General features: G+C 41.1%; 1 protein-coding gene across 1 annotated transcript; it reads right to left on the bottom strand.

Annotated features, from left to right (window-relative positions):
* Positions 1 to 11: 11 nt before the first annotated feature.
* LOC116319298 (vang-like protein 1) lies at positions 12 to 21,590 on the bottom strand. Its single transcript, XM_039600355.1, has 9 exons — positions 21,336 to 21,590; positions 15,617 to 15,866; positions 14,346 to 14,517; positions 7,558 to 7,986; positions 6,989 to 7,164; positions 5,593 to 5,726; positions 3,036 to 3,186; positions 2,007 to 2,241; positions 12 to 1,371 (listed from the first exon to the last, which is right to left on the bottom strand). The coding sequence occupies exons 2-9, from the start codon at positions 15,685 to 15,687 to the stop codon at positions 1,111 to 1,113; spliced, it is 1,629 nt and encodes a 542-aa protein (XP_039456289.1). The 5' UTR covers positions 15,688 to 15,866; positions 21,336 to 21,590; the 3' UTR covers positions 12 to 1,110.
* Between the last annotated feature and the right edge of the window lie 1,028 nt (positions 21,591 to 22,618).

Genomic DNA, 22,618 nt, shown 5'->3' with positions numbered 1-22,618 from the left:
AGCCTTATGAATACAAAAGGCTTAAAAAATACACATGAAATATCGTAACAGTATTCAGGTGTAGCCATCCGCACAACTCTGAACTGGATAAGTGGTTATATTTTTTTTTAATGGATATTAGTTTCTTTATTTAGGTATTGGAGCTGGGACAGGCTCCATCGCTCCCACAGTAGGACAGTCAGGTTTCTATATTTGTCTGCTTTAATTCTTTTTATAATTTCAGCTTCACTGTGCAAATACATGGCCCATCAGATTGGTCGATCAATGCCAGGACACAAGAAACCTAGCTGTCTCTCATCAGCTAAGTACAGAAATTTATGACACCTTTTTATAAATGATGGCCTATTTTGATTTTTTTTTTATATTAATTACGTTTAACAAATCCATTTATTTATGATTTTGGCAGTCTTCTTCCTCTGCATTTTTTTAGTACATGAGACTTCTTTGAATGATCTGACAATTACAAACACGTCTATCTACAGTCCAATTATCGTAACAAGTACAGCGCAGACAGACAGGGTAGAAAAAATGTTTGAAATGATTAAAAAAAATCATTCAAGTGATAAATGATTTTGGTATAAAAAGTCTGTAGGGATAAAGTATATTCACGTATAAATACTGTACATACATTTCCAATACAAGACAATTAAATAATAACTGCTTAGACTGAAAAAAGAGAGGTTCAGTTTATATCAAATGTCTTGGAGAGAGACAGACCCCAGTGTACACTACGATAAAAACCACACTGACACACACATTTGCATTCTAAAAATCTCAACCGCTCCTATGCAGGCACGCACCGGCACATGCACGTAAAGGAAGCTAAACGTTTGTGAGGGTCATCTGTAGTGCATAGAGACATAACTGAACTGTGTTCTGCAAACGTCACGACAGAGAACATTTCAGTGCATTTCTCCTCATTTTCTGTCTTTTATCATCTTTCAAGACTCCTGGGACAAAGACAAAGACATAAATACTCTATATGTGAGAAAACTACATAAACATAGGTACAAAAAACAGTACAAAAAGATATTTCTTGAAAAAATTCAGTTGAGTAACTGCAACAGTTCTGCAAGTCCAGAGCAGCAGCGCTCGTCCACTCTGCCGCTGTTAAACTGAAGTTTCTGATTGGAGCAACAGTAAAAACTTGTGCGACTTGGGATCGATGTACTCTTCGGTCAGTCGGATATAAGGGATGGTCTTGACGGTGATGGCTAAGCTAAAGTCGAGACACTTCAGAAGGAACTCTGTCCCCTGTTTAATGCCGCTGGTCACAGATGCTTCGCTCACTAAGGTCCACTGATCAGCCATCCAGCGCTCGGGGCCGTACTGCAGGGTTGGACCAGGCACCAGATAAGCCTCAAGGAAGGCCTATGCACACACAGAAGCAGCTGATTATATCAAAGTACCCACAATGAAAAACAAAACAAAACTGATGTATCAAGGCAAAACTTGGGATAACATCAGTTTATTAACAATCTCCTGACCGATTAAACCATTTCTAATATCAGTGAACCAATAAAAGTTGACCTCATGGCCCTTCTTGAATGACAGCTTGCCCCTCTTTCAGTTTCATCATATGATAATAAATAAATTAATCAATAAAACTGAAATTAAATGGATGCAGAAGGGGGATTTAGCACAGAATGCATTTAAATACAAACTAATAAAACCCATTTGACTGATGTGACACGATTAAGTGATACTTGCATTTATTTTAATGATACCTGATGTCATTTACTCAGTTTGAGTCGCAGCTTGTTAGACATAAAAATGAATGTCATTACAGCCTGTCTTCCAACGTTCCCTGCCTACATCCTCCCTGACACTGTCAATAAAGGTTAGGTTACATTTATATTACCTGTGTGATGCTCTCTGTTTACTATCATATCTGAGCAGTCACAATGCTGCTACCTTTGTGTCATAAGTCACACCTCTTGGTAAACACTGCCTTAGTGTAAAGCTATTGACAACAAATCTGCTGTTATGACAAATTAAAAGCTGACCTTAGGACTCATATTATTGACCAGGCAGAAAGCAAGATGCTTCTGGATGCTCTCCATGCTGTGGCAGTGTTGCCTCCTGGTGGTGCGGAGGTACTTCTGCAGGGCCCGAGCCATAGAAGGAAATATAGCCAGAGCTGCCTCTCGCACATCCATAATGTCAGACGGTGTTGCACGCTCGTCTTCTTTCTTCATGCGGCGGACATGTGTGAACGCCTCCTCAACAGCAACTACCAGCCTGACAGAGAAATATCACATTGCATTTGGCTATGTACAGCTGTTTTTACTGATCATTAAGACAGATTAAATGAAACTGCAGACGTATATATCAGTTCAAGTAACGGTATTTAGACGTGCTGTGGAGGACTTTCCTTACAGTTTTTATCATACATGGCCCAAGGGAGAATAACGCTTCAGCAATATGAAGGAGGAAATTTTAAGCAATGATTTTTAAAATTTCTTTTTATAAATATTTAATAGACAACATTCAAGTTGTGCTATTATGAAAGTGTTGCAGAGTTTGAGTTTTGCCTGAAAGTGGCATGTAGTTTTTTAGTCATCCAGTTTACATAATAACGTGCATAACTAAGTGCTTTCTCACAAGCCTAGACCTCTTGGCAGTTTTTTAACTACACGCATGCACCAGCCATCCCAGTATGTGCAGCTTCCCAAGTTTGATTTCTGCTTCTGTGCTGAATCTATGTGGAGCCTACGACAAACCATGTGCAAGTGGCTAACACTAGATTTATAACAGTCCTGTTGTGCCCCTGTCGCTTCCAAAACAGTAGTTGGCGGTAAGGTTTTTCTCTTGAAGTTGATTTATTTTCTTCCCAAGAAGAAGTAGCCAGAAACACTTTGAGGTAAACGGGCCATTAAAGTCTGTAATGGGCTGGCATTAACATGTGCTGTGGTTGCATTTCTAGGGAGGTGGATATGTGGCTACAGCGTAAGTTACAGCATAACTGTGGTACAGATTTAATGCAGAATTATTAAGCCACTGTAACATTGTGACACTTTGCTCCCATGACTCACCTGGCTCTACGTTTACGGACTCTTCTTTCATAGTCGGCTTCCTCGTAGTACAGCTCATTGTGGGCGCTGTCTTTACGTTTGCCGGCAGCTGTAACCATAGCCCGTGACTGATTTCCATTACTTGGCTGAGCCCCTGCTGCATTCCCTGGGGCTGTATCCGAAAGAAAGGACAGTAGTAAATTGGTCAAATCAGCCTGACCTGGGGGAGGCAGTCTTTAATGGGCCAGTCCCCCACCAGTGATTAATGGACTGTATCTCAATCTGAATGATTGAGGGGAAAACTCATATTGAAGGAGAAAATCTTATTATTAGTGGTGTAAAACAGCTGTGAATCTACCTTCCCAGCCAGTATTTTTCCCATCTTATCCTCCACTTAACTGTGAGGAAGATTTGATAGTTATCTGGGTCGTGTCGCCAGTCTGAATCACAGAACATTCTTAATTTTAGCACTGAGAAAAGAGGCAATTTCCACTGGAGGTATCCACATTTCTGCACACACTCTATGATGCAGAAACCTTTTTATTGAGGGTCTGGATTAAATATTCATTATTTTACACATCAAAGACCATGTGTGAATTTACTGGTTTGTGTGGCAAACCCATAAAACTAATGGGGCTTATATAGCAGTATATTAGAGATCCTGTGGTTTCACTGAGGCGGAGTAAGATCTGGTCCATATTCATGAAGATCACTAAATCTGGGGGTGGTTATAGATGGTAAATGCTGCAGGTCAGACAAGGATATAAATTATTAATCTGATCTGCATGGGCGTGTGTTTACGCTTGTGCGTGCAGGTGAGAAAAAGAAACTGAATTTAGTGATGAAATATGGATGAAAAATCCTCCCAGTGCGAGTACTGTGGAGCAAATGCAGTCAGATCATTTGCAGAAGAAGCACTGTAGATACTTGCCAATGAAAATACGAGTAAACATCCTTATACATCCTGCCCTACATATTTGTACTATTTGTACTATGAGAAGAGTGACTGACTGATATAGTGTGAGGAAGATGTGTAGGAGTTGACGATGGGAAAAAAAGGGGAAAGGAGCTGGAGACAGTGTGAGCAGGAGGAAGGAGAGATGTGGGAGTATGTGAGAAATGAGCGTTACACTGATGAATTATTTAAGGCTTGGAATTCCACGGCCGCCTAGAGACCTTTCCATTGCACTTTGATAGGAGAGGGGGTGGGGTGGATGAAAAGCACTGTGAGGACACGGTATCCAACACTGCATCCCTGCTTTATACATCAACAAATCCAGCGCTGTGCAGCCAGTGGGAGATTAATAGGTGTTGAGTGGAAGAGCCATTTAACTCCAGGAAAGAGTTTGATATGTGGCATTACAGGATGTGTGCAAGGAAGTAATATATCAAGAAAATTGTAGCATATACGTGTCTAGAAGGGTGCTTTTTTTCCCTGAAAATGCAATATATGCATTATGTCAGAGAGGGAAGCTTCAGAGTGTAGCTTCACGACTGAAGCGTGAAATTAGTGTCTCCCTGCGATGGTGAGGGCTTTTATCTGTACTTACTGTCAAAAAGGTATGTTCTCAGCTTGTTTTTCAAAGCTGCTCATTGAAACCAGAGTATCACAACACGCAGAACGAGGAGAAGACAGTTAAAACAAGGGAAAGGGAAAGTAACGGTATCAACAAAGGGACATCAGCAGAAATATTACATGCGGTGCACAAAAAAATTAAAGGAACACTTTTTATGCGAGTGTAGCATCAAGTCTAGTTGATTAGCAAAGTGGGTTGTTAATCAGTTTGAGCTGCTTTGGTGTTAATGAAATCAACAACAGGTGCACCTGTTACATTTTTGAAATTAAAATGTAATTATTATTTGATGGTTCAATAAGGTCTCCAACATTAAAAAAAGTATTTAACAGGCTAGGCAATGGGCCATGACTGCTACTAGGTATGGGGGTGAAATACTTGGAACCACTGTCAAACCCTGTGCTGGTGCAGTGGGTGCTGGATTCCTCCTGGAGCACTACAATGCTCAGACCCATGTGCCAAGAGTATGCAGGGACTTCCTGGACAATGAAGAAATTGATACAGTTGACTGGCCCCCATGCTACCCTGACCTAAAGAACACAATAGAGCACCTCTGTGACATCATATTTCAGTCCATCAAACATCACCAGGTTGCACCTCACTGTCCAAGAGCTCAGTGATACTATGGTCCAGATCTGGGAGGAAATCCCCAGGACATCATCTCTTTCCTCTCATTAGGAACATGCCCCAGTGTTATCAGGCATGCAGGGGCCAAACAAACTACTGAGTTCCATTCTGCAATGTCATTTTGGCAAAAGGATTAGCCTGCAGCATGTTTTTCTTTGAAACTTTTATTCTGGGGTGTCATAGCCTTCTGTAGGCTGATAATTTTCATTTTCATCAAATGATGTGTTATCTTTTATTTCCTAACACATTACCCAGTCCATGTCAGTATAGCTTTTTTCCCATTGAAATCTGATGTATTTCCAGAGTGTTCCAATATTTTTTTGAGAAGTGTAGTACAGGAAAAGAAATAAATAATTGGGACATATGAGGCAACTAACCGTCTACATTGTAGACCTTTAACCCAGCCAGGTGTTTGGCAGCTCGGTGTTTGGAAGCAGAGAGAAGGGCCGGGTTATGGAGTGGAAAATCTCTGTAGTAATACTCCAAAATGGACAGAGCAGCCCTTTGAATGCTGTGTGAGGCAAGAGAGAAATAAGAAAGCTTAAAGACAGTACAAGACAGTATATAATCCCCCTGGACCTGGTGAACGATGTTCAGAACGCTGACAAACAGCCCTCTAAACAGTGATTAAATTACAAGATAATGCCGTCATTTAGAAATTCAATAAAACAATTTGAGAACAAACCTTACCACAGATGTGATCTATTTTATTTAATAGAATCATCTTACTGGCCAAACTTTTGCATCTACATTACCAACGATGCACCTCAATTGCTGACAGTTCAGTGGGAGAATCTGTTGTTTTATGCCTCAGTGCAAGCATCTGACAAAAGAAGAGCAGGCTACTGAGGTCTGGTGACCTCAGTACTTTATAATCCCTCATCCCTGGCTTCTTATTTTAAAGATTTTATTTTGACTTCATTTGACAGAGAAAGATTTTAATTCTTTCCTCCCATAAAGATGACATTTAGCGACCTGACCTGTAACGTTAAAGACAACTCAATATATGCAAAGAGAGCAAAGAGAAACAAGGCTTACTGCTAGTTGGCATCCAAGTGGGGGGGGTAAAGAGTTAAGAGGGACTCAGCCTTTATACAAGCTGCACCACTGTACCACGTGAGCTGCTGAGCTACTGAGAATTGAGTCATCGACAATTCAATTTTCATATTTGTCATCTTCAACCAATGAAGACTCAACTGACCTCACATGAAGCCATTTACAGTGTCACCAAGTAAGCCACCACAACCAAGTAAGCCATATAAATTACTGGAAACAGTTAATACAGTATGAATCCTTTTCTTTCTCCTCTGCAGGTCCTAACTTCTAGTTTACCATTCCACAAATTAGGAATCAGAAGAACGCCCATTATTAACCCATTAAACTGTTAGCCTTATTACACAAGCATAAATACTAATGTCTCCTAGTCTTGTCATAGTAATAAACTTGTCCGAAGAAGAAACAAAGACAGTCATATGACGAGTTGCTTTTTCTCATCTCTCCTTTCCGAACTCCTAGAATAGCACACTAGCCGAGGTCACCGTAGAGTAACTCAATTACTGCTTGTGCCTGTCTTCCCTGCGGCCATAAGCTTCCAATTACACACATACATCAACAAGGAGAGTGTGGCTGAGCACCGCTGTGTATCTTACTGTGCACAGTGCAGAAAGCTTACATCCGCATGCGAAAGTGTGAAACTTATCTATGTCGCTCAGCCTTGTGTTTGCTTTAGGAAACACACACAAAGCTAATATGGTGCAACTGCAGCGTGCGCACCTGAGCTGTCCTATGTTGTAGTGACGAGTCTCTCCATCTGTGGAGCGGATGACACACACGCTGTAGCAGGGCTGGAGTTGGCGGAGTTCCAGAAGTACGACTGCCAGGTAGTGAACAAACAGCTGGGAGTCCACGAGGGACACAGCAAACTGGACGATGCCGTGGTAATCCTCGTCCTGCTTGGACCACATCGCAGGCTTAATGAAACTTTCATTCTCATTAGATAAAAGCTTAAAAAACAAACAAATTTCAGCTTTATGTAAGACTAAATGAATTAGATTGAACTAATACTCGGCTACATGCAAACAACATACCATAAAAAACAAAAACAATATGTCCCAAAAACCGAATCAATCAACCTTTATCTAAGAGCCATTTAACACCATTAAAGCAATAAAGGAATTAAACTCAGAAAAAAAATGGTGTATTTGCATGTTCATTATTAGTTAAATGATCTAGAGATTGACTGATGAAAAAAAAGTTCACTGCTTAATGTGCAATATTAAGAAAATACATTACAGTAGAAGTATATTTGTGAAAGCCATAAATAAAATACACCTCAAACCCACCTGAGCATCAAGGATCCGGACCCCATAGAAGAGCCAATAAGACATGGTGAGCAGGAGTGTGAGTGTGATGAGGAAGGCACGATACACACACACTCTTGGCAGGCAGGCCCGGCTGGGTCGCAGAAACAAGGCCCAAACAGCTACCAGGAGGATGAGGAGCTTGAAGGAAATGGAGAGGAAGAGCCCCTCGCAGGCTGCACCACAGACCTGCAGCCTGTCGGGCCACATTACTGCTGGAAGAAGCAGGAACACCAAGGGCGTGGCGAGCACCAGCAGCCCCACGCATGAGCCCACAGCCAAGGGAAGGTAACGGCGAAAGCTTTGGGTCCGGTCCTGTATTCCTTTCCCCAGGCCCACCACCTCCTCCTGGGAAACACTGAGCTCTGATGTTCCCGTGACAGCGGTGGTGGTTTCTCCCCAGTTATCATCCTGAAAGGATGTAAAGAAATACATGAATTCATGCCACAGATGTACATTTGGGTCTGCTTGATTGTGTATGCTGTCAATTAAAGTGTTTACCTATTTCAGGTCATTTATTTAGAGACTGAACAAGTCTTTGGAAGTTTGCCTCTATACATCAAAACTGGTCTGACACATTTCAGACCTTCGTTTTTAATTTAAGGGGTTTAACAAAAAGAGTTACAGAGACATAGTCCACCACTGTCAGAGGTTCAAAAGTAAACATTATTGTATATATGCATAAAAATGGGTAAAACTGCTAAATAATACTTTTGTTAAACCCCCAGATTTAAAACTAAAAGTCTGCACTTTGAACACATCTTGATGATTTGACTTCGTATCCAGTGTGGTGGTAGTAAAGAGGCAGAATTCCCCAAAAATATGTCCAAAAAATGTGTATCGCCCTAACTGCATCTAAATGAAGCAACTCAAATGATATCACCAAATGCATTAAAAATGACTAAAGCTTTATGAATTGATTTGTTTGTGGTGCTAGGTAGATACACTGGGTTCATCAGCTTCATAAACAACATCCCAGCAAACACTAGTAAAACAGCAACATTGTGAAACTGTCGGACTATCAGTCCCTCTTTTACTGACCTAAGAAATATTTATAATATTGTAAGCGCATGCGTCTTTGTTTGTTATTACACCAACTTTTGATGGACAGTTGGTCGAGACATCAGTTACACAGACTTGTACAACTAATGTTCTTATTTGTTTGTTTTGTCAGTGATAAAAGGATAATTCACAAAAAAAGTATTTGTAACAAGCATGCATCACTCTCATGTCCACAACTAATGTACATAGAGGACATCACGCAGACACTGCCACCACATTCACTCTTTTTTCTCAACCATAATAATGGGGTCTCTTCAATATTTGTTCAAACAACAAAATATTGCATATCATCCAACATCAAAATGTTTGATGGATCCTTCCATGGATAGGGCAGAAATGAGCTGAAAGACACTAAAAATGCTGTGGAGAGCCAAAGGGGAAAAACAGATTTGGGTTTATGTTATTATTTCATAAGATTCACACAATCCTTTGGTTCACTGTTTATCCACTGAGTGCATCTTTAAAATAGATTTTGTTTAATGCTTTGGACACCAGACAAATTTATGAGACTAATCTGTCAAAACCTGGAACCATAAAATAACATAAGTCGACAAATCAGAGTCAAATGATGAATGTGAATCAGACAGATAGTGCTTCCATTTTCCCACTGACTTCTTTCTTGGCCCACAAAAGCCCCACAGAGTCTATGCACCATGAATGCAGCACATCCTTAATTTTTTTTTCTTTTTGAGGAAGTCATTATAATGGCAAGCCTTTTAAATTCTGTTTGAAGTAATAAAGGATGACAGGATGTGCATGCAAGCAAAAGGATGCACAGTGCTCCAATGAAGACACACACACACACACACTGAATCACAACAGCAAAAGCCAAAGCTTTCCATGCCCATCATCACAAATTAGTGTGTTTTTCTTCTTCTTCTTAACTACCATGGTCATTTTAAGCATAAATATTTCTGACAAAGAGACACAAAGAGAATAAATTAGTGACAAGTCTACTCTAAAGAGACATTTATTTTTGTTTGCCTGTCATTAATTTATGTAGATGCCATTCATTGTGCTCCAGAGTGTCACTGCATTGTACCTCCCGACAACCAATCAAAGGAGCAGCAGCTGCAGCGAGAGGGATGACGGCTGGAAAATTGACAAGCTGAACAGATAAGCCACCCTGGCTTCACACACGTGTGCGCACACATCCACCTAAGCACCATCAAACAGTGCTTAGATCCACACTGAAGCCACATGAGCCTCATGGAGCTGCTGTTAGCAGCACAGCTCGTTGTCATATACTCTTCACCTGTCTAGAGCTTGTGATTCCAACTATATGCAAGATACTTTCCAGGCTATTAAAGTTAAAAGAAGCCTAAGTGAACCCCGTTGGAAATCTGACTTACTTTGCATATTTTAAAAATTGTAATATAAATATGAATTTTGCTTCTCCAGCACAGCTCACAGCCAATTAGCTTAGCTTGCTGGAGGAGGAGGAGGAGGTGGAGGAGGATGCCAACGGGAGCCAGAAGATGAATGAGCATGATCAGAGGAGAGGGAAGCAATGCCACAGAGGGACGGCAGCAGGTTATGAGCAGAGAGAGGAGAGGTTGAGTCCTGAGTGTGTGTTTGCCAGACTAATGTGAGAAACAAGAGGTCAGCTGTGCTCCGTAGGTGTAACATCAGCTTCATTTAGTGCCAGATCTCATTTGTATTCAGCCCACACGTCTTCTTTTTTTCCCCTCAATTTCTTTCTTAAACCAACCCCCCACTCACCAACCTGCATCTGTGAACAATCAATGTCATTCCACGTTCCACTGTGACAAATGAACAATTAGGAACACAGAAGCAACATCTTCCTGTCTGAACACAGATGCTGAGTAGTCACTTAGCTGAATTTGAGAGTGTCCAATTTTCTCTCATTGTTGTGCTCTAATCTCACTAATCTGGTGTTTTTCTTATAAACCCAAGAATATCAGTCTTTCAGTCATAATTCTGAAAGTTTCAAAACAAACCTCATCTGGCGCACTTGAGAAATGCTTGGTTGTAAAAAAGATGACAATTTTAATGGAATCAAGGGTACTGGCTGATCATGGGCTTATGGGATGAAGACTTAGCTCAGAATTTCTCATTTTTCATACTTCTGGTGCATGCATGTTTTGTGTTCAGGTGAACAGCCTCTACCTTTAATATTTACAATAAAAAGCAATATATAGAGTAACTTGTGTTAACATTTTGAAAGGAAAAGAACAAATGAGGAAAAGTTAGCATAAAAGAGGTTTGTGCAGTATTTTTTCAACACTGGGTGCTTGACTGATCTTCTCATGCAGTTCTCTCCAAAAACAAGAAAAGAAAAGCTCATTTCCCAAAATGCCAAACAATTTCTTTGAACCCTTTGTGATCACAGAGAACAGGAGGAAACAGATCACAAACAGAGACCAGACTGTCTGTGCACCTCCTCTTCACCAGATGTTGGCTAAGAGGCACAGCTTTGTTTTTATTTGTAGAGATTTACTCTGTTTTATTTTCCACTTATTTAGACACTGAAGTGCAGTTGCGGGTAAGAGATTAAAATGTGCTTGCCAAGTGTGTCTTAGTGCACTAACCACTTAAACATATGCATTTTATATTCTATATGCGAAATGCATGACTGAACCATTTCATTCATCCTAAGGATCCTCCTGCCAAGGCTTTCGTGCTAATGTGTCATTTAGAGGGAGAAAACGGAGCATTATTGAGTGAGCTAATATACTGCTAATACCTATCATTAAGTCTCAGTGGATTCATGCTGAAGATTAATGCTAACTAATCAGATCAGAAAGAGAAAGAAACCAGGAGAGACTGACACAGGGAAGGTTATAAGAGCAAGAGAGCAAGAGAGGAAGGACGTGACTGCCGCCTGCTTCCTTGGCAGTGTTTTTAGTCTTTTTATCTGGCAGAGGGTGAATATGGATTATGCTACACAACACAGAAAACAGTCTGCCAACTACAAAGCCTAATCGCTTAGCAGCACTAGCTTGGGTGAAGGTTAAAATAGGCTTTGTGAGACACGAAAAAAAGCTTCAAACGCCTGCCAGGTTTCCTTAAATTTACTGCATTCCTTTTAGGAGTAGGAGCTTTTGTGTTTTTACCTCACATTACATGCATTGCTGGTGTAGAGGCTATGAGTAGGTGAGTATTTGAGAAAAAGGGCAAAGGAAAAAGTTTATAAAGCGAGACTACCATACGCTTTGGTGTTGCTAGAGCTAACACTGTGAGGAAATTGAAACTGCTCCCTCTTGGCACAGAGTCACAGTGTCTAACAAAGCAGCATGGCCAGTCTCAGTAACAGATTCTCAGTGACTCACTCTTGCACACACACACACACACACACACACACACACACACACACACAGAGAAACTGTGCTCCAAGACCGTATCCTTATGTCACAGGCATGCGTGTAAACATGGAGGATTATTCATATCAGCTTTCCTCCAAGTGGCGTTTGGCCGGATGCTAATGCTAATCCCAGTCTGTGAGAATGTTTCCCCTGCACTGGAGACTAGTTAGTGTTAATATGCGGCTCCGCCATCTGACAAAGCTGCTCCAAAAAGCATGGGTTGGTGCACCGTGGTTGACGGTGTTTGCAGTAATGCTGGTGCTGCCACTGGTGTGCGGACACAACCGTCTGCAGGGGTACTGCAGTACAATGGCAGATTACCTTACACTGCTAACAATGGATGCAGGCAAGGAGCTGACAATCACATGCCAGTGTGGAATGCACCTTTCCAGCCAAAAGGGGATGCTGAGCAGAGATAGCAAAATAGGTCAGACTTCTCCAACATGGTCAGAAAGTCAGATTGAACGCATGTTTATTTTCCAATCACATTAAATGGGCTAATATTAGGAAAGTATATTTTGTCAAGGTAGCTTGCACTACTGATACGATGCTTTTCTGCAGCTATTTTAAGCATGCAAGTTTGCACAATAAGCCAATGAAAAATGCACTCATTTTGGGTTACTATGTATTTCAAGTGGGTCAAAGACACTGTAAAGGCAGCCCCAGGCTAGCAATATCTTTAACTCGTCTTCAGGGAAGAAGGCACTTTCTTTATCGCTCTCATTTTCTTCATTTCTGCTTCTATTTTAAGCTCATTTTATCTTTCAGTACTGTTTGCACGATTCTCTGCATTTAAAGTAAAGTAAATAATTTTATTCAGGTGGCAGTTAGCTTAGCATAAAGACATATTTATATATATTTATATATTTTTTCTCCTATGTGAAGCTTCTAGAAAAGCTTAGTTGCAATCTCACAGTGATGATAAGACTACAGGAGGTCACACTCCAGGCTAATAGAAGCACTCTTGTGCGGGTATCAGTCTCCTCATTTATGTCTTGTTCAGATTGTGCTTGTTTGGTGAAAGCTGTTTAACATAACTTTAACATAAAACACACAAATCTATAATCCATGCAAATCTATATGGAAGCTTTTTTCTGCCACTTAAAAAAATGCCAGGATGTGGAAACCTAAAACTTTGGGTTATTGCCTCAAAATTTGGAATTACTCATTGATTATCTTGAAGTTTTTAAATGCTTCTAAATTGAAATTTTGACATATGTGACTCAGAATTTAGAGTTATTGTGTTGAAATTTGACATTTACAACATACATAATAATTAACCACTTACACAAAGCATAAATTACTCTACAGATATACCTGTGCTGATATATACACATATCAATGATATTTATTGTAAATAACACTATGTAGGGATTAAACTAATATATTTTTTAAAAGCAGCATTAGCCACATCTTGTTATAGCTTTGGGGCAATATTTCACATATCCATATTGCTAATATACAGTCTGAAACGCGGTTCCAGAACATGTTTTAATAGTAATTTTTTGAAATCCTGCTGCTCAGAGACAGGAGGACGCATAAGGTTTAGATGCCTGAGGCGTATTACACTCACCAGGCACCGTCAGCATGGAAAGAAATCGCATTAACTCAACGTTTGACTACTTCTGTTCTAGCAGCAGAGGGACCGCAATGCATGATGGTCTCAGTGCATGGATCTAGTGTACATTGTGATGATTTTAAAGCACTCTGTGTAGTGGAGGATAGTTCAGAATTAGAACAGCCCTACAAAATGGCTAGTAGATGTTCCCAAAATAGCCAATAATCTCTGCAAGAAAGAAATAACTCATAAATATCCACACAGTATTGTACTCTAATGAATCTTTAATCCTTGAAGCCTTAGTTAAATATCTGCCCTGCATTTTAAGCCTCATATCACATCATTTTGTGTCTACATAAACCTATTTTGCTTGTAGCAGCAAAATCAGCTTTTGATGCTACACTATGCCTTGATTTCAAAGTCATTAGGCATTACAGTCAGTATATAGGCACACACACACACACACACACACACACACACACACACACACACACACACACACACACACACACACACACACACACAGACACAGTAACGAAGCACCGTCTGTACAAATCCACCCAGGCCTATAAGAGAGATGCTAATCCTCTGACCTATCTGATCCCTTGTCGCCATTGTTAGCCTATCATGTGTCGGTCAGCCAGCTGTGCGAGGGCGAGTTTATAAGGTCGGGACGCAAAGTTCATGCATGGATTACTGGGTCTTGCTTTTTCTGAAGGAAACTGATACTAGCTGCAGGTTTAGTGTGCTTTCCTACAAAACAATGCGCATCTTTCACAGTTTCACTGTTGCTGTCAGTTTTCAGTTTTGAGTTACTCCAATACCTGCGCCTCATCTCCTTGCTCTGCTGCAGGTGTGGGCTCTCCAGGCAGCGGTTCTCCGTTATGAACCGGGGAGTCCTGGGAAGGCGTGTCGGGGGGATTGATGACCACAGATCTCTCCGAGCGGCTGCTGTCTTTACTGCTGCTGGCTTTGTGTCGCTCACGGCTTCGATCTCTGGAAAGTGAGAACAAGCACACATGGTGACCACTGGGATAAAACAACAGGAAAACATAGGACTGAAACTGGAGACTAAGATATTACTGCTACTTCACAGACACTGCTACTAAGTGCTATCACAAATTACTAATTATTTTAAATCAACAGTCCAGAACAATTTTCACACTTACTGTCATAAAAATGACACTCTCCCATTTTAAAAGACTGAAATAATAAAATAATATCTATCTCTCTCTCTCTCTCTCTCTCTCTCTCTCTATCTATCTATCTATCTATCTATCTATCTACATATATCTATCTATATAAATATGTCCATATAATTTCTTTAACAGAAATGTAAATTAAACAATCATTTCAGGTCCCTATTTTCCATTCATTAAAATGATTCAGCTTGGGATAAGAAACATATCATTGTTTCTTATCCCATTGATGATTAAAACGAGTCCAAAAGAAGGAAAAAATTCCAGTTTTGTTCCAGTTCTGAAAATGTGCTTCTTACTTAATATTTGTGAGGTTTGGACTCCTTATTGGACAATCTTTGGCTTCTGGACCTTGTGAGCAGTGGTTTTTATCAGCTCCTGACATTTTATAGAATAACTTGTTAATTCTTTGTTAATCAAAAATCAAGAAAATAATTTGACGGTTTCTCATTAATGGAAGCTAGTAAACAGTGAAGTGCATTAATACTCCAGCAGACAATTATAGGCATCAGGAATGAGGGGGAAGATAAACAAATGATTCTCTCGTTTGCAGAGCACACAGACTCAATCACTGAAATAGGTTAGAACCGCTCAGCTGTGACGACCCTAATCCACAAGCTCTGTCCGTCTCAATCTCTCGCTTGTTCTCTCTCTCCAGTCTCTCGCCTCATTATTTCACAACCAACATGTGGCCCACTCAAACGGAAGACAAACAAAGCTACAAAATGTTCACTGAAGGCATTCCAGTAAAGAAAACTACCACAAAAAAGCCAGGGAGTGGGATACAGCATGTGATCTGGTAGAAACAAATTCCTGTCATGGGAGTGCCGGTTAGACAGATACAGCAGAGAAGCAGACAGTCAGATGGAAAGGCTGACGACAGACAGGAAACATACCCATGCCGGTTTGATCTCCCGGAGCGACTGGAGTGATAGGAGTAGCCAGAGTGGGTCGACTCCGTGTCCATACCGACGCAGTTCAGAGATGGTGATTGGACAGGGGGATGAGGAGAGACTTGCCGTGTGGCAGAGAGGGTAACTTGGCAGCAGCGCTCAGGAGGACAAATGGGTTGCTATAGAGACAGGCTTCAAAAATCCACGACGAATGACAACTATCTTTGATTGCTGCTTCAGTGACCACATTGACCTGAGGGACAGATAAATAGCACAGTATGAAGGATGCACCAAGGCTTGCTCGCGACATCAAACAAACAGAGCATTAGATGTACAAGGAAAGCTTCTGCATCTCTGATTCTCATCATTCGACACATTTAAAAGCAGACAGATTAATATATTAGCCATTATGCTCTGCTGTGTTGTGTGTATATACTTCAGATTATCTATGATTAATGTATTAACCTGGGATATTTATTCCAATCTAACTTGATATTCAGCACACATACTGCATGTGCTACTACATCCTCTTAACAGCAGCGGTTCAATTTTTACAGCATGCCACGCCCTATTATCTCCCCCACTATTTTCCTGTCTCTCTAATGTGTCTCAAAGACAAGCAAACATGCAAAAAAACAAAAAACAAAACCCCAAACCAAAAACCTTTCCTCTGCAGTCGTTATAAGTTTGCTCTGAACTTGGAAAAAGTGCATTTTGTACCCTCTGCTTGGAATTATTTACAAGACGCACTTTATTTGGAAACTCTGACTTAAATCCAGCCATTCAAATGCCACATATAAAACATGTTTCATGAAGAAGCTTTTACACAGTCATTCTGTCTTTTTACAAGTCTCATTTTATTTCTGTGTGGATGTGTGTTTTTATGGCTTGTGCCTAAATACTGCCATTTTGGCTTGGTCTCGCTTGTAAACCACCCCCCAAAAAACATAATTATGCATCTCAGGAGAAACAAAAACATTAAGGTTGTATAAAAAATATGGAATGGCACAGACATACATTAAGAGGTGTAGATAACAAAACGGAAAATAATTAATGTATCAGAAAAAAATGCCCACTTGTATGAGCTCTTAACACTCATTAGGATTAGGTTTTCTTTCAGTTACATTCTAAAAAAACCCCTTCAGTAATAGAAGATTCAACCCCCCCAAAAACAAGTATTTTTAAATAAAACATTCCGTCAACGTACAGTATAGATAAAACCTGCATATTTACATAAAAAGAGCACATTCAGGTAGATCATTTACTTCTAATCTGTACTATAATTGATCTCATAATAACTGCATTTTATTTGATAGCCAGTGATTTGGAAAAGAGAACTCTCTCCATCCTGCCATTAATAACAGGGGCTGAATCTGCCAGACTCACTTCCTGTGAAACAAATGTGTGATGTATGCATGACGATGTCTCACCAAGCACGACCATTCATTTAGACCTCAATCTCAACCCTGTCTGTCTCCCAGCTGTTGTCCTGACAACCACCTGCCAATCAACTTCCCCATCACCATCTCAATTTACCAGCTGAGACTATTCTTCCCGTCACTTACAGGCTATTTGTTATCTCTACAGCAAATGATGCATACTAACACTAAAACAGCCCATTCTGCATATTAGGATGTGAATGCTCCAGAGATCGTGTTCTGCAGGTTTAAGAGAAGACACTGCTGTGCAGCAGATTTCCATTAAGAGGTTTTAAATGGTTTTTCTTTCCCTCAGCTGCCTACGATTTTCCATTAAAAATGTTATACAGTGCATATAAAGTCTGTAAGATTAATATTACAACCTATAGAATTACTTTTGTTAGATAAATACAATCTATATTGTTGTTCTTTGGGCTGTAGACTGGCTCCATAGTGTAGTGGGTTACATGTTTGCCTAAGCACATAAAAAATTCCCTAGTTTGATTCTGGGAGAACCCTTTTGGGGCTGCGTGGGGAAGTGCATCCAGTGCGAAAACTCTGCCAAAGCAGACATGTGGAGCTACCTGCTGTGCTAACCCCCTGTGAATAAGGAAGCAGTTGAAGCTAGTGCAAGACTGTAGTGTCTTTTATTACTTTAGACATCAACCGTGGAAATGTCTGTCTTACATAAAACTACTCGCGGCAAAGTTTTAGAATTATTTTGAGCAGTTGGAAAGAGATAGGAAAGTTGGAAAGTGGACATTTATCCACAGCTCCCATAAACCTTGATGACAGGGTTATTATGTAAATTAGATTTTGGGATGAACTATCAGTTTTAGTTGGGATGAACCAACCTGATGCAAAATGATGGCTTAGTGACAAAAAAGTACAATTTCTCAGAGAGTGACTGCATCAGTGGAGGCTGATGAACGCTGAGGGAACATAATGTTGAACAAGGCAGAGCAGCACTTACAGAGAACGTCAATAAATAATGCACTTGAACATACTGTAACATGCTACTCACAGAATCAAAGTCAGTGGTGCAGTATCAAATTTTAAACACAAGCCTGACTTTTAACAGGATTGTCATATGTCTCATCTTTAACCCACATCCGGAGCGTCCACTGTTACCTTGGCAACACTGGAGGCAGGAGGCTCCATCTAACAGCAGTAATCAATCTGCCCTGCTGGGCCTAAATTTGTGGATGCACTTAAGTGCGTATGTGAGAGTGATGTTGGGGTGAGGCACAGTGAGAGGGCATAAAGAGGAAACAATAGCCTTCCATCACACCCGTCACTCGCGTGGTTAACCGAGTCCCGCCTGGTGATTTGAATAAAAGCCATTAACCCCCTGAGTGCTGATCTCTGGGCGCGTGGCAGTGGTATGTGGGGCACAGAGATCCCGCTGAGAAGCCACTCATCCACAGGACGAGCATGAAGAGGCACAGTGAACCAGGCCATGTGGAAAATCGCAGCCACGGGGTAAGAAAAACTATCAGTTACAAGCCAACGATAACTATGAATGAAACATGCGGGGTTAACAACACGCATTAGAGACGTGCGCCTGTCTGAGCTTCCTCCGAGACTGTCCCAAAAATGCAGTACTCCTCCGAGAGGGAGCCTGTGCGGAAAATCGACTCTCCAGTGAAGCACAGTTGCATCACTGCAGACCGTTCTGGTTGGCTGCACAGAGAAGAGATTCACCAGGGCAGAAACTGACACTAATGTAAAACAAACATTCGTTAGGGTGTTTGTTTAGTGGAACGAGGCTGATGCACAGTGGGAGCTACTGTAATTACAAATGGTCAGGCTCAGGGGTGCACATACACGTGGTCTTATTGAGTAATTTTTTACTCCTATTATAAAGACAAGGCATAAGCGCACTTCACTCTTGCAACAAATAAGCGTGGGCTCATTGAGGAAAAGCTGCAACGTATGATAAGTAAAATGCGTCGTAGCATTTTTTCCACTGCTGATTCAGCTTATAAGTATAACATGAGATTTTGACTGTATAGTAATTTGCCCTCTAAATCGAGCTGAGAAGGAGGGGTGTGGCATTGAGATTCCATTAAGGTATCCAATGCAGTGCTGGCACCCGAAATGGCACAGATGAGCCTCATAGCTCAACCAGGGCACATGCTGAGGCCTGGTTACCATGGCATCTGTGCCCTCCCTCACACCTATTAGCTTTCATGCCTTCCTTCCTTGATGTGCACCCTGCCCCGGTGGCATTATGCCATAATCTTCCAGATACAGCAGCTGGTAATCTGATGAATTTCTTGTATCAGCTGTTTAGCAGCTTCAAGGCACACAAACTACAAAACTCCCATCGACTGTTCAAATATACAGTAGATAGTAGATTTCTGGGTTGATATCAAGACAGATGTTCAAAACAGCAGTTTGGCTCATAGCACATTTAAATGCCTTTTGGAAGGTAATCATATGTTTTAAGGTGTTTCAGACATTTATCACAGAATCTTTGCGAAATTAATGTGACACTACAGATAAATATCGTCCACCGGCATGGGTAAATGTCATCTTATTTACTTGTAAGAAGACATATGGGTCGATATCAGTGTTGGCTCACTTATAGATCAATACCTAACACACAGTAGGTATATTAGAGCCTGATCTTAGCTTAGTATAAGCTAAACCCATTTCATTATTGATTCACTGTTATATTAGATCACTGGTTTGCAGGAATTGAGAGCAAATGCCAAAAACATTTCATTTACTGCCATATAAAAACATGCCAAAAGCCACATTTTAGGACCTGAAACAACCAAAGTGTATATTATATTACTGTTTTAAAATGCATTCTTTTAAAATGGCAGCAGAAACAACAAGTCCACACATGCACAGGAATAACACAGTCCACTAGGCTGTGTGAAACCTCTCTGAAATCAAACAAAGGCTGACAGAGTGTGAGCCCGTGTAATGTATAGCGGTTAATATCTTAAATCCTTTCGTGGACTACAGATAACCCACAGGAACAGCTGCTCAGTAACATATTACATTACCACTGGGCTAAAATCACATAAAACTGAGTCAAATATGCAAGTCATGACACTCCCTTAGAAACGCCCCCCCTTTTTTTTCTTCTTATTTTGTGCCCCTTACTACTAGGATTTCTGACGTGATCAGGAGTGTGTTCCTGAGTATTTTTCCACAAGTATTTGTTAAATGTGTGCAGACGCAAACCTGTGACCTTTCAGTGACTGGATATAGCTACTCCCACCCTGCTGCCCATTGTAAAAGGAGAAAGTTAAGACCTGACACAGTTCTCTGGAATGCAAACTTTAGTCCCCTCTGATCCGCTCATGTGGAACTAAACAGAAGTACAGTAGAAGAAGAGAGGGAGGGAGAGGAGGGTGGTGCGGGCTGACAGGGCTGTTGAAGAGATACCTCAGTACATTCCTACTTTAAGTGCAGGGCCTTTATGTCTCCAAATGCACAACTGTAAACTACACGGTAATATATTGCGCACTACCCCATGCTCCTCCATTACCTCTCTTTAGCCTAAAGGTAGCTCCAGTTCTTGTTGCACTTCTGACACACTGCCCTGTCGGGCAGATTTAAAGGAGAACAAAGGCCAAAGCCTTGCCAACATCACTTTTGATCATCCATGGGAAGAACTGATAGCTTCCATGGGTTGACTCATCTATTCAGGGAAGGTTCCCAGGCTGGCAGTGTCCTCAGGCTCTCTGCACAGGACCCATCAACACTGCTCAATAATAAATAACTGTAGGTGCTGCACGGCTTCACTGCAGCATCATGACTTTGACAGACAGATAGAGAAGACACGTGAAGCTGCTCCAATCACAGTTAACACCTCATCCAGCTGTGTGCTCTCCAGACAGCTGCTGCTGCTGATGGAGACATCTCCAACCCCGCTTTTAATATAAAGGCTACTAGGTCGCACAGAACAAGGGGAGCCTCTTCTCTATTACACAGCTGCAGCTTCTGTTACAGCAGATCTCCTTTCAGTCTCGCCCTGAACCCCATTAACCACACAAGACTAAATCACTTCAAATAAACCATGCAATCTGGATGATCGGCTCAAATAATATGCTTACATAAAAAGCGATACTAATGTAATAGAAATAAAAAGGAAAGCCATGAGCTCCAGATAGATTCGGGTTATGTGGCTGCATCTGTCTGGCGAAAAGGAAACCATTTTCCCACGACGGCAGCATTGAACTTCATCAGTGATTCCTGCGTGCTGGTGTATCTCCGGATTTTTTTGGCAAGGGCAGCCAATACCCGGTGTGATGAACATCACAGCCATGGATTCGTTTACCTACCTTTATCTCAGAAGCGTTTCATATTCCTTCACCTGCGTGTCGGTGTCAGCGAATCTGCCGCCGAGGAGCTGCAGCTGCTCCTGCTGCTGTGAGGCGCGTCTGCACGGAGAGGCAGCTCACAGGATCCTGGCCATTGTGGTTCGCAGGACCAGAAAGGGAGGCAGCATGGGTGTACAGCACGCTTTTACAGCGCGTTGCAATGAGTATTTTCCGCTCTCACCCGCAAGAGGTCGTCCTTTACGACTGCTGTAGAAGGGTCAGGGCCGTCAGTGAGTGTAACTGATGTCTAAATGTGATTTGCTACTTAACTTGACATTTTTTCACGAAGAAGCTCACGTGCAACTTCTCTAATTAGAAAATGAAAAGATTAAGCCCCGCCCAAACTATCCTATATTTAACTAAAATAGCAATTATTATTATTTTTTCATTATTAATAGATGCGTTTGAAGCCAGTCATGTTTCGCTGTGCAAATGAACACAGTATATTCGGTTGTATGCACTTTTTATACTACACGTCTCTGTAAAAACGTTGTAAATTGAAGACTGAAAATTTTGATGGGGAAACTGACAGATAGGACTAGGAATAGGACTACATTTTCTGTCTGTTAAGGGTGTCTTTAATAGCATAACAGAATTAAAGAAACATCCAGAAATATCCACCCAGAATTATTTCAGTTATTTTACCTATTATGAGCAACCCGTAAGGCTGACCATTACTCTGAAGATCCACTGTTAAGGGTTGGATCTGTTTAACTATGATCATGGTGAGACCTTTGTTAATTCATCTCATACTTTGTCCTTATCTTTAATTAACTTGTATGGGCTTGCTTTTGCGACACATCAGCTTAACACATGATATTAATTGTAGAAGAAAGAAGGCTTAAAGGTAGGGTTAATAGGGGTATAACACCTGCACCTGATTGTGTCATCTCATTAGTGCCATACCAGGGATGTAATTTCTATAATAGCTCGAGGTTCTGGTGTCATAGCTGACACTTCCAGGGCCCTGGCGCCTCACCTCTGATCTCTGCAGACAGAAACTGTCGGTGGGTTCTGTAGTGGATAAATTGCCAGAGGAAATCCCATCACAGGCTAAGTGACAGAGACAAAAGGTAGAAGGGAACATGCCATTTTTCACTGTTATTGAAAGAACCACCTTTGCAATCTGAAAAAAAGTGAGATTTGCTTGATCCCCTGCACAACAATAGCAATAAAACACAACGCAATGGTGCTAGTTTTTACTTAAGTCCTGACCTTGAACACAGCAGTTGACAGGAGATACA

Source organism: Oreochromis aureus, linkage group 16 (genome assembly GCF_013358895.1).
Source record: "Oreochromis aureus strain Israel breed Guangdong linkage group 16, ZZ_aureus, whole genome shotgun sequence".
Taxonomy (NCBI): Eukaryota; Metazoa; Chordata; class Actinopteri; order Cichliformes; family Cichlidae; genus Oreochromis; species Oreochromis aureus.
Note: the sequence above shows the minus strand (reverse complement) of the source record. Positions and strands in the feature narration are given on the sequence as shown.

Bases quoted from the DNA above. Each gene is read 5' to 3' on its own strand.
- LOC116319298 (XM_039600355.1), bottom strand. From the start codon at position 15,687: ATGGACACGGAGTCGACCCACTCTGGCTACTCCTATCACTCCAGTCGC. The intron at 7,165-7,557 runs GTGGGTTTGAGG...TGGTCCAAGCAG, and splicing joins TCCGGATCCTTGATGCTCAG to GACGAGGATTACCACGGCAT. The intron at 3,187-5,592 runs GTTAGTTGCCTC...TTTCGGATACAG, and splicing joins AAAGGTCTACAATGTAGACG to CCCCAGGGAATGCAGCAGGG.